The sequence below is a fragment of the Phacochoerus africanus genome, chromosome 5 (assembly GCF_016906955.1).
Source record: "Phacochoerus africanus isolate WHEZ1 chromosome 5, ROS_Pafr_v1, whole genome shotgun sequence".
NCBI lineage: Eukaryota > Metazoa > Chordata > Mammalia > Artiodactyla > Suidae > Phacochoerus > Phacochoerus africanus.
In genome coordinates this window covers 53,656,424-53,669,156 of record NC_062548.1, presented here as the reverse complement: position 1 = coordinate 53,669,156, position 12,733 = coordinate 53,656,424, and the positions used below count along the sequence as shown (strand labels likewise).

The following is a 12,733-nucleotide window of genomic DNA, read 5'->3' as shown; positions in this document are numbered from 1 at the left end:
TGACGTTAGGTGTGCTACCATGTGTAATAGTAAATTCTCATTGAAATTACTCCACCATTCTTTAGTTTGAATGAGGAATAACATTGTTAAAAAGCATTTTTGGTGGTACTTGCTTTGCAACTACAATTTGAGGAGGGGGCTTTTGAGATGGGCATACTCAAGGGGGGTATGAAGTGGCAGTGATAACGCACCGTCACTCCTGGTTTAGTACGTGTGTTTTATTTATCACAGGACACATATGGAAAGCTCCTAGATGTAGAAAAACATCACAACCAGTTGAGAGCCAAAGATCTCTTGGCAGAAAAAACGAAAATCTTAAAGTAAGTTCCTTTTTGCATTGGAGTATATGAAAAAATTAATAAAAAACATTACCACTTATCTTTGGTGGTTTCTAGGCATACCTAAAGCCTATAATTTTGTTTGTTATTTCAGCATTCATCATTAAAATTCTGAATAATAGGTGGGATTTTCTTTTTGTTTGAGAGGATATAAATATTAAGGTTATTATTTTTGTTACTTCATTCCAAATTTATATATCTATTAAGTGGCACTTAATTATTTGATTATTATTCAGAATTTTTGTATATACAGCTATACATTTATATGCTTACATATTTATGTATCTATGTGTTTGAAGGTTTGTGCTTCCATTTAGCACACGGTGATAGATTAGATCCATCAACTTGGGCAAACCACTTTTATATTTTGGCCGGCTTAGTAACATATTTCTTCTTGCGTAAGACACAAGTTTTTGAACATACCAGTTTCGGTTGTAAAGACTACCCCTAACCTTTTATATGGGTTTCACTACTGCTTTAGTCTATTGACAGATTAATTCTGTGTCCATAACATCTCTTTTAAAGTAAATGATGAAAAACCAGCACAATTTTACTTTTTGAGAAATGAGGTGAATTTAATATTAAATGGGTTCCACAAAGCCAAGTTTAACTCTGCAAATGAAACGTTTGCTAGACGAAGTATTGTTTCTAAAGTAGATTGAGGAAATAATATGTCTAAAAAATCATTTACTTGGATGCAATTGTACAGCTATGTCACACAGAAATGTGTTTCCCTATCAAGAATCGCTACGACTTGTGGGATCTTTTGTGATACAACTCTAATTGCATGGTTAATTTAAAAGAGAATATATGTGATATTTTAACAGAGACCCGATTGGCAGCAGATGGCTGATTAAGGAGGAACTGGAAGAAATGTTAGTGGAAAAACTGTCAGATCAAGATGTGAGTAATTAATCTTTTTAATTTAAGGGGACCTGTGCCGTAAGAGCATAGACAATTGCTGTATTCAGGATCCTAATAGTAACGTTCCTCAGAGGCAGGTGTTCCTAAGACAGTTTTCCTTTTCAAAACATATTTAGAGCTGATTTCTGCCCCCACCCTGTGGGGGAGGGACAAGAAGGTGGCATGCTTGTCTCCAGACCTCCTCCGTAAGTGCCTTCGGTCCACTGCCCTTGTTCAGGGGAGCCTGGCAACTGTCATTTTTCACCTCCTTCAGTAAAGCAGGTACTAATTTTACAAGCTGATGATAAGTGTAAGGAGCTGTTACAGGTCAAATTGAAAAGAAATGAAGCACATGGCTACTTTCATGCCATTTGCTGCCTCCTAGCCTACCAAGTACAGTACCCACCCGGCCAATATTTTCCATCTTGGAATCTGTCAGACCACCTGTATCAGAATCACCTGGAATGCTGATTACAACATGCGGTTTCAAAGACTCAGCCCCTACTCAGAATTTGTGCGTGTATCACCCAGGAATCCACATTTTTAGCAAGCGCTCTCCCCCAAGTGACCATTACAGCCTATAGAGGTTGTGACCCCTGCTTTAGGCCTTAGTTGGATTCTCCTTTTGCTAAATTTCTGATATGTGCCAGTATTATCAGAAAATTTGAAGTTTTAAATATGTTGGTATTCCAAATTTAGATTATTTCTGGAAGATTGGAGTGCAGCTAAATTTCTCACATTGTTCCAAGAAAGGTTTTTTCCTTGCGTGGCAGTGGCTGACATTGTTAGTGCCTTGCCACTGTGCAGATAAGCTCTTTTCCTCATTTAACATATTGGGGAAATTAATGTTTTGGAGAAGGTGTGATTTGCTTACCTAAGGTGTGGGGCATTTGGTGAGTGGTATGTCTGGAGTGAATTCTAACATCCCAGCTGCTGGCCCACATTGCTGCGCTCAGATCTGACTGAAAAAAATCTCTCATTGCTTCTTCATTGAACACATCATTTCATTGTTTTCCTGTTTTCTAGCTGCTTTGATTTTTTTATAATACAGGTTGGTTAGTTTTCATTTTTAAAACATCCTGAGGACTTTGTTATAGGTGTGCAGCTATGAAGGCAAAACAGTACATACAGTCTTTGTAATTTTGGGCAACTGGGTGTTGGACGAAATCCTGAAGCTGATGGCTGGTGTTAAGATGAAGGAGGAAGGGCTGGTCGGTGGCGTCCTGAACCGTGGTTCCAGTTCCTGAGCCCAGCTGTGTCACACCTGTAGTTGGTTCTAGGGCATCGCAGCAAGTAGGAAGGAGCTGAGATGAGCTGAGGAAGGATAGAGGCCTGTGAATGGCGAGGGGATGGAGCCGTAGCAGGAGCTGCAGGGCTGGGTGCCATGGGTGGCTCAGCACATCACCCTTACTTAGACCAAGGCTTTCTCTTGTAGAATCACAGGAAGTGGTAGTGGAAGCAGTCGTTTTAATCTAGTTCATGAGATTTTTATATATTTCACATTATTAATGGCAGAGTTTCACTGTGAAGGCAGTGGCAACAAAGAGGAGTATGATTTTTAGGGCTGGCAAAAACATAAATAAGGTTATCAAAAGCTGTGTCTCACACTCCATGTTAACTCAGGATCTCAAGTGTCAGTTGTTTCCTTCTGCATAAACACTTTAGGGTGATTATCCTGGCTTCTAATTTTAAGGGGTTAATACCAAGTTGTTTACTTTCTAATCACATGTTCAAGAACTATTAAAAAAAATGCACAGAGTAGCGAGGATAATTTATTTCAAGAGGTTGCCCTTTAAGTCAAGTATCTCTTGAATTTTTAAATAGCTTGATTGTTCGGTTTTAAAGGAAATCATAAACATTAAAGTAACACAGCTTGAACAGCTAAAGATATATTTGCCAAATGTATTATGAAATATAATTTAAGAGGTGCATTTTCTTAAAATCAAACTCTTCCCATTTTACTCTGTGGAACTTGTTAGAAGTCATTTATGAAGCTCCTCTTGATACAGTTCTAATACAAGAGTAGAAATTACACTTGAAAATCATCTAAATATTTTTTGAAAATGAATTTAAATCTCACTTTCATGTAATCCTTATGCAGAGAAATGCATTTTTCTTTAAATGCTGAATCCCTTTGTCTCTCTGAAAGAGAAGATTGCGTTCTCAAGGTGCACAGAGAAAGTGCTGCATCTGCATGCTGTTTTAAAAGCAGCATGAAGTTGCGGAAGTGTCATCCTGTCAAAATTCATCAAGAAGAGCAACATTGGAAAGATCAAGTATATAAAAATAGAAAAACTTTAGCAAATGCAATTACACTCACATCTCCTAATGAATTTTTATTGTCTGCAGTACGCACAGTTTATTCGGCTACTGGAAAGATTATCGGCGTTGCCATGTGGTGCCACTGAAGAAGACTTTGTGAACAGGTTCCGTCGGAGTATACCTATTCAATCAAAAAAACAGCTGATTGAGCCTTTGCAGTATGACGAGCAAGGGATGGCCTTCAGCAGAGGCGAAGGTAACGAAGGCGCCTGCGCCCTTGGGGAGAGAGCCCCCACCCCCCACCCCAAGGTCCGGGAGACCCCTTGTTTGCTCTTGCCCTTTGGTGTTCATTTTGTTTGCTTATTTTTGCTGCTGCTTTCTTGGATTTCCTAATTTTTTTCCTCTAGTTTTTTTTTTAATTTGTGTTATAGTTGATTTACAATATTCTGTCAATTTCTGATTACAGCAAAGTGACCCAGTTATATATATATACATATATGCATATATATACATATATATACACATATATGCATATATATACATATACATACATATATACATATATATACACACATATATATATATATTATTTTTCTCACATTATCCTCCATCCTGCTCCATCACAAGTGGCTAAATAGAGTTCCCAGTGCTAGACAGCAGGATCTCATTGCTTATCCACTCCAAAGGCAATAGTTTGCATCTTCTAACCCCGAACTCCCAGTCTGTCTCCCTCCCTCCCCCTCCCTCTTGGCAACCACAAGCCTGTTCTCCATGTCCATGAGTTTGTTTCTTTTCTATGGATAGGTTCATTTGTGCCATGATTTCCTAATTTTTAAGATTCTGTCAACATTATTAATAACTGAAACTTTTAACATCCAAAGTTAAAATGTGGACACATCCCTACACAATTAACACTTCTTATTTTTACACATTTATGTTAAATATTTTTATTTTCACATTTGCCACTGGTGGTGACAACAAAGTATTTATAATAAAGATTTCTTACATAAAATGAAAATATTTGGTGAATCTGCATGTCAGATGCTACAGCTATGAAATGTGAAAACTTTAGATCCTCAGCTCACTTCCTTGTAGGTAAAGAGACATTTGACAGTGGTATAACTTTAAAGAATTGAGTTATTAAATGATATATTTGCAACTCTTAAAAAAATTTAACATCGTTCCTTTGTCATTTTCAGCTCATGTTTTCAAAGAAGTGTGACCTTTCCTGAGGGTTTCTTTTATTTCTACCAATTACACTTTATTAAACTGTCCATTTATTTTAAAAGTTATATGATTAGATTTATTCGTATTAATTTAAAAGGACACTGTATAAATTGGTTGTTTTTTGAAGTAATAGAAACAAATATGAATTAACTTTGTTGAAACTAGTTTAAAATCATTGTTCCTAAAATGGAATTGAAAAAGAAAAATTCACTCCATAATAAGCTTTATTACATCAGTTGTGGTGTGGTTTGCCTGTTTTATTTTTGACTTAAACTTTCCTATGTGGCTGTTATATGTTGTTATTCTGGGGGGAGAAATTCACCGTAGTCTTGCCTCTCTCAAAGCCTTGGTCTTCAAGGTGTTTACTAATGGACGCTTTATACTTCTAAAGGTAAAAGAAAGACGGCAAAGGCAGAAGTGGTTGTTTATGGCCAAGGAAGTGGGAGAATAGAAGTGAACGGAGTCGACTACCTGCTCTACTTCCCAGTGACGCAGGACAGGTGAGGGCTTTGTTTAGGTTTTGCTTTTCATTTTGAAAGAAAACATACTTTATAATACATCATGATCACCTAAGGCTTATGATTTTTCTGAGTATATTTGCATGCCTCTTTCTCTTCATTAAGAAAATACATCAAACCAGCTAGAAGGAAGCTGTCACTACTTTTTAAGCTGTTTTCCTGATTTTTAAAGCCTCTCTAGAATTCCTCGTGAATGGAACCATCCTCCTCTTTTCATCAGATCCCAGTGAAAGTTGAGTGTCTCAGCTGTAAACGCAGACTGTGCCAGATTTCTCTTTGCAGACCATCCTCCTCTGTTTCCTGGCTTCCAGGGTGCAAAACAGCAACCAAAACCCACCTTAGTTGGCACTTCCCATCATAAAGATTGAAAAAAAGTCTGCTTTATCACGTTGGAGCGTTTCCTACTCAGAGGAAATTGATTATATATATTGAGCAAGCAAAGAGAACTGATGTTTATGCATTAAAATAAGAGCCCATTAGGCTTTACTTAGTTCCAGTGGCTAAATATGGCCCTTTTATTCTTTGAACTTCGTATCCCATGGAGAACTAGACGTTAATCATAAATGGGTGTTAACAGCTCAAATCCACTAAATATACTCATCTTGGATCTCCTTATGAGGTACTGCACCAAGGCCTCCTCTTGAGACAGTTTTTATTTTTTCAGTAGTTATTGTCACAGAAGCTCTGTGTGATGAATTCCTCCTGTCCCGATCCATCTCCTGCTTAGTGATATTTAGGGTCAGAAGCATTAAAGCCTTATGTTCCCAGTGCTTATGTAAGGAAAGAAGACCTTGCTAAAGCCATGTATTTGTGTGCGTGTGTGTGCCTGTGTCAAGAAGTAGCCCACTCTAACTCTGTTTAATTGAATTAAACTAATTCTGCCATCATCCTCTCAGAAACAGATAGAGGAAGCTCCTATTTCCCTTATCAAAAGCCAGAGAGACCAGTAATTTGAGCATCGCGACTGCTGTGAGGAATGGCATTTGATCAATAAGCTGTCTGTTAATTTGTTTTCAGATGTAACTCCTGATGATTTAATAGCAAGCCTCAATTTAGGCTTTATCTCAGAATTAAATTGTATTCTTAGGACTTATTCTTCAGTCTGATTCAGCAGGCTTTTACTAAGGGTTGTCTGTATGCCCAGTCTCATTCTGGGAGTTGTGAAGATGTGAGGGTTAAGATAGGATTTCTATCATCAAGAAACTTCCTGTTGGATTGGGAAGCCTAAGGCTAGTCTTGGTGGAATGGACACCCAAACCATCTCAGCACCTTTAAATAGTTGTAGGGCAGCCATGCTACCAGCGGACTGGCCTTTCCTCCTGCGGCAGCAGCTCAGGAGCTTATAGATCCAAAGGGAGGTGACCACTGACCAGTCGTAGGTAGACAGCCAAACCAGGAATCTGATTTTCTTGACTCTAGTTCTGTTTCCTAACTGTGTGACCTTAGCCAGAGTGCTTAAAGGTCACTTCTGTAAGTGGTTGGAGGGACTTGAACTTGATGGTCTCAGATGTTGGCCTGAAAGTCAGTTTGAACTACTTACTTATCTTTCCAGGGTCCTTTCTTTAGGCTGTTTTCACACAAATACAGCACACCTAGTCGAGAACGTGGACCACATTGCTTCCTTGTGTCATCAGAAGTTTTGTATCAGTTCGTTGACTTGTACAGCAGACATTAGTGCTCTGCGCCCGGTGCTGTGTGATATGAAGAGTAGTTGCCCTTCTGACTTGGAAGGCCTTTTCTCCCTCAACTAGTAAAGCAATTCTTAATTGATATCTGCAAAAGAAATGCATTCTTCACACAGCACTAGCCATGTAATAGAGGAGATAAAGTTAGCATTTTAAGCAATTATAGAAAAATGAAAGAGTGTGATTTTATATATACACAAAGTTACATACTATAGAATTGGTGCCATAGGAGTGGAATTCAGAGAAGATAGAAATGAGGAAATTCCTTAATTTTTTTTACAAAATAACTTTGATAATATAACAAAGAACAAAATAAAATTGATTCTGGAGTTCCTGCTGTGGCATAGTGGGTTAAGGATCTGACTGTAGTGGCTCAGGTCACTGCGGAGGAACGAGTTCAATCCCTAACCCAGCACAGTGCATTAATGGATCTGGCATTGCCACCGCTGTGGCATAGGTTGCAGCTGCATTTGGGATTTAGTCCTTGGCCCAGGAAACTCCAATATGTCATGGGTGCAGCCTAAATAAATAAATAAATAGACAAAATGCAATTGATTCTTTTAGCTGAGGATTTCATCTGAGATCTCTGAGAGAAGATGAATTGTGAAGTATTTTCATGCCATCCAACCATTTTCATATGTACTAGCTCGCAGTCCAGATCAAAAGCTATGTAATCATGGTCAGCTGTGCCCCTTGCGGGGAGGGGGGGGGGGTGTTTCATCTCTTTATTCATTTGGTGTTGTCCCCGCTACACACCAGCTTCCCGCTGGCCAGACTCTTCTCCCCACTTCTAGTTGCCTTGACCACTCTGACTCAGCAGTATATCTTGAGTAAATTACAGGTTTTTTTTTCTGAGTTTTGGTCTCACTTTCTTTATATAAACTAGTTAGGGAATCTTCAGATTTTAGGAGTTAAAACTGATAGGTAGTCAGGCTCGGAAAAAGTCAGTGGGCAAAGCTTCATTCATGATGTCACTGCTGTCATTAAGCCATGGTGTCTCAGGCAGCACTGGCCCAACAACGCGTGCTCAGGTCTCCTCCAGGACCCCACCTTCACCTGTCTGCTGGCTGGAAGTGGTGGGATTCTATTATCAGCCTCTAACCTTTCCTTAGCAGTTGTAGTATGGCTCTTACCACTAACACCTTTGACCCTTGAACAATGTGAAGGCTGGGGCCCAGGCCCCGCACAGTCGGACATCTGAGCGCAGCCTCACAGTCACCCTTCCAGTTGCCCTTCCCAGTAGCTGGCGGGGCACATCCAGGGAGCTGACTAGCTGAGGGTGGGGCTGTACATGGGTAGTTCATAGGACTTACTGTTGAAAATATCCACGTGTACAAACCCGCGTAGGCAGATGTCACCTGCGGTACTATTTCTGTAACATTCCTATTTTTTATTTGGTTGCTTTGAAATATTTGTTCAAAAAAAAAAAAAAACCCACAGATTTATGTCCTCACATGCCTGTTTTCTGTGGAGGAGTTGTTTTGTTCCTATTGAAACAACATCCCTGTTAAAACAGTATTGTTACAAAATCCAGTTAGCTCTGCGCCTTCTGGCTTCTGAGTCTCACATGGGATTGTTGTGTGGCGTGATCCCAGGAGTGAGCTGTCCTCTCATCTCTCACTGTCACTGTGTCACAGTAAGCTTTATTTGGGCTCCAGAAAGCTGCAGTGTCAGACCACATGAGCAATTGCAATATTCATTATTCACCAACTTTCTTTTTTTTTTTTTTTTGGCTTTTTAGGGCCACATCTGCGGCATACGGAGGTTCTCAGGGTAGGGATCCAATCGGAGCTGCAACGCTAGATCTGAGCTGTGTCTGAAACCTACACCATAGCTCACGGCAACGCCGGATCCTTAACCCACTGAGCAAGGTAAGGGATCAAACCCACATCCTCGTGGATCCTAGTTGGGTTCCTTTCTGCTGTGCCATGACGGGAACTCCTCACTGACTGTCCTAAGTAAGAGTTGAGAAGCGATATGGAGACAGACTACTAGCAAGGGTAGAGAAGATTGTGGGCACGTGTCAGTAGGCCCTTGGTAGGAGCAAGAAGGCCCAGGGCCTTCCATCTGCTCCAGCCCTGGGTCTGGCCCCGCCAGGACCATGTGGGCACCCTGGGGGGAAGCGGGCCTGACTGGTGGTGTGGGTGACACCTGGCAGGACCCTGCAGCCCAGAGAGCTAGAGTCAGAGTGTGCAGATCAGGGCATGTGTCAACTATGGTTTCAGCGACCTCAGATAGATTGTAGTGGACTTTACTCTGAACCCTGGTGGCATATGTGCTACTTACTTGGAAAGGCCTGTTAATGTTACATCTGATTGTTGAGTCCGGAGGGGTCAGGTTCAGTTGATTAAAGGAGGTTCTCACCTTTCCGGGGTTATTTTCAAGCTTCGCCAAGTTCTCATGGGATAAAAGGGATCAGCAGACAGTGTGATGGGGTGTGCCACCGTTTCCTAGAAGAGGGTTGAGCCCTCTCCCACAGAGCATCTAGCCATGGGAAACAGTGTTTCTTTGTGCTGTGGATCAATCTGGAAGTGTGAGCACTGGGACACGTAATTGGGTTTTTATAAACATTCAGAAGGTGGGCAGTCTGCGAAGTCACGTTTTTGCCGTAGACTTACCTCTGTCCCTCGTGGTGTCTTTAGAGAACAGCTGATGTTCCCCCTCCACTTCCTTGACCGGCTTGGGAAGCACGACATGACCTGCGCGGTGTCGGGGGGCGGGAGGTCGGCGCAGGCAGGGGCCGTCCGCTTGGCGATGGCGAGAGCCTTGTGCAGCTTTGTCACTGAGGATGAGGTCGAGTGGATGAGACAAGGTATGTGTTCGGGGCGGGACCTGGGGCATGGTGGCCCCAGATTATCCTCAAGTCTTTTTATGGCTCCATTTTGTGTTTAACAGATGAATGGTGGCTTTGGTTTTATCATAGAAATTAGACCACTATTTAATAATGAAACCCCTAAGGTATTCCTTTCCAAAGTTATTGGAGATTCATTTTTCCATTGTGAGATGAGTTTGAATTTTATTTCCCCTTACTCACTCTGACCCTGGCACCTAGTTATGAATTTGGGGTCTACCCCGGGTCAGAAGGAGGCGGGGGATATGCTCCTTGGGCCCTGCTTTAGCATTTGGTTAGTTGGGTGGCTCCCACCATGGCTGGTCTTTCCCCTATTTGTGGAGGAGGGAGGTGCTGTGGGTGAGCCTTCCAGCCACATGGCCTGCGCGAGGCGCCCCTGGGGTTCTGATCCTGCGCTGCAGGTAGACGCCTTCACGGCTTAGGCTAGGGAAGGCCTCTTAAAAACCCCCTTGCTTATAAACAGCTCACCATTTTGTAGGGTTCCTATCTTGTCATTAAAACAGTTTGATTGGATCTCACTTTACAATTCGAGTCTGAGTTTCTGTACATAGTAAAAAGTAAGAAAGTATATATTATCATTTAAACGAGAATTTAGCCAGGCCTCATTTGCACTCTATCCAGAACCTTGTTGTTTTATTCCATGCCCTGTAAGTACAAGTGCAGGAGCCATGGGTGTATGATAAGCATTTGAGTTCCACCTGCTCTCTATGGCCATTGAAAGTGCCCTACTACCAAAGCTTTGCATGTTGGAAATGTAAAAAAGACGTGAAAAGACTCTGGTCTGTTTACATATTTATAGACACAGTTACAGAGTTTTCTTGTCACCAGTGCCCTTGATGTCTGGTCACTACCCACGTACCACGGTTCTGACCACTCCCAGGCGTGTCGGTCAGGGCCATATGCCAAGAGTAACTCGTTAACTGTCCAGAAATCCTAATTATTCCTGTGATTGTGAGAGTGGAGGCTTCCGGTCCAACCTGACTTTATTCTTTTAGAATAAATGACTTATGCTGAGAACACAACCCCAAAACTTATTTTTTTGAGATTCTGAAACGAAATATCAAGGGGTACTTTTATTATCACACAAATTAGAATAACAGGTTTCTTTTCTCAAATGGGTTTGCTAAGTCATATATCATGCGTGTGTACATTCATGTGTACGGTCACTCTTGGTGTCTGTATACCTCTACCTACTTTGCCATCCAGGAAGTTTTTATTTTCTGCTTCTTGTCTGTGTTCCAATTTCCACATTTGTAAGAGCACATGTACAGGGCACCATCCCCTGCAGTGCGCAGTGGCCCTGGCACAAGGCCACTTTGTCTTCAGCTCCGAACCAGAAGGGGATTGTCGTCCATAGGATGAGAAAGGCAGCCCCAGACTGTATACCTGGTGTTTGTCTCAGAAATTGGGGCTAGCCTAGAAGAGTGAAAGCGAACTGCTGTCCTGAGGGGTTTATCAGGCTGGGTATTTGTTGTGGGCCTGGGTGCGTCCCTCTGACAACAGTCCCTGTCACTTCACACCCTTGACCTGCTTACCTGCTCTCGTTTACCCGCTCTTGAGCCTGCCTGTTCGTGTCTCATAAAAGGCGTCTCTCTGTGCCGCAGCTGGACTACTAACCGCTGACCCCCGTGTCAGAGAACGGAAGAAGCCGGGCCAAGAGGGAGCCCGTAGGAAGTTCACCTGGAAGAAGCGCTAGGTGATTTCAGCAGGAGAGGAGCGAGCATCGCGAGAGCCTGCCTGGCACCTGGCGCACGCATGGGAGATGGCGCCCTCCGGCCCCGGCAGCACCACCAGACGTCGAAGCTGTGAGAGGATTGGTTTTAAAATACTACCTTGTAAAGGTGACCTTGAAAAAAAAATTCTTTTTTAATGTTTAGCTTTGTTATGTTGCTTTATTTTTAAAAGCTTTTCAGAAGAGAGTTCTAGAAGCACAACTCTTAGAATCTTGGCATGTTTGACCTGAAAGGAGCATCAGCCAAACCTGGTCAAGAAAACCTCCTTTTGCAGACAAGAAGGCCCAGCCCCACAGATCTGACCAGCCAGAGCTGCGCTGCTAATTTAATGACAGAGCTAGGCTTGAACTCGTTCCTTCTGTTCTCCTGTTTTCCCAGAGAACAGTTGTTACAGCGTTATTTTTCAAAGCTGAGGGATGAGAGTTCTTTTTCAGAAGAATGAAATAAGTGAAGCATCTTTGTCAGAAGCTGGCCAATCTGGAGTGGCCTGAGCTGCCAGGGGTCAAGTAGCAGATTAAGATAGCAGGCCCGTCCCCTCCCTGGCCCAGCAGCCACCATTCTACTCTCTGTTTCTGTGAGTTTGACTTTTTTAATTCTACGTATAAGTGATACCGTGCAGTGTTTGTCTTTCTTTGTCTGGCTTATTTCACTTAGCATAAGACTTCCAAATCGAGTACAGACTTGCAGTTAGAGGAGGAATCAGTTGAGGATCTCGCTTTATTTAGCATGTCTGTGAAACCTTAAAATACTTTCCAAAGTTCTGTGTGTGTCATTTTTTTCTGGGCTGCATTGCTCTGGCACAATGCCCAGAGGGCTCCCTCCATGGGATATGAAGAACCGTGGGCTCGAGGGGGTTTTGGGGTTTGCTGTAAGTGCAGTGTGTCTGGCCTCTATGTGTAGCCAGCGGGTGATGCTGAAAACAGGCAGTTTCCTTGAAAATGAATGACAGTTTCTAGCCTTGACTACGCAGAGTAAACAGAAGCACAACGGTGTTAAGACGGTGATTGGATGTGTGGACCAAGTATTTACATGTGTGTTAAGACACCCAGACGGCACTCCGCTCAGCAGATCCGCTGACGCTGGGCACTCAGCCCTCAGTAGGCGACAGCCAGCGAGGACCTTACAGCGTTTATCAGCAAGATCAGCACTTTGCTTTTTTACAAATTTTGAGGACCAGTGCCTTTAACAGAAAGGCTGTGACACATTCCCCACATTA

General features: G+C 42.3%; 1 protein-coding gene across 1 annotated transcript in view; it reads left to right on the top strand.

The window, feature by feature from the left end:
• Positions 1–12,278, top strand: part of MRPS9 (mitochondrial ribosomal protein S9) — a 54,906-nt gene extending 42,628 nt beyond the window's left edge. Inside the window, exons 6-11 of the mRNA XM_047781324.1 lie at positions 232–320; positions 1,166–1,241; positions 3,591–3,759; positions 5,122–5,230; positions 9,576–9,745; positions 11,389–12,278. Coding sequence (XP_047637280.1) covers positions 232–320; positions 1,166–1,241; positions 3,591–3,759; positions 5,122–5,230; positions 9,576–9,745; positions 11,389–11,480 — 705 coding nt within the window. The 3' untranslated portion in view covers positions 11,481–12,278. The remainder of the gene's footprint in view (positions 1–231; positions 321–1,165; positions 1,242–3,590; positions 3,760–5,121; positions 5,231–9,575; positions 9,746–11,388) is intronic.
• The last annotated feature ends 455 nt before the right edge of the window (positions 12,279–12,733 follow it).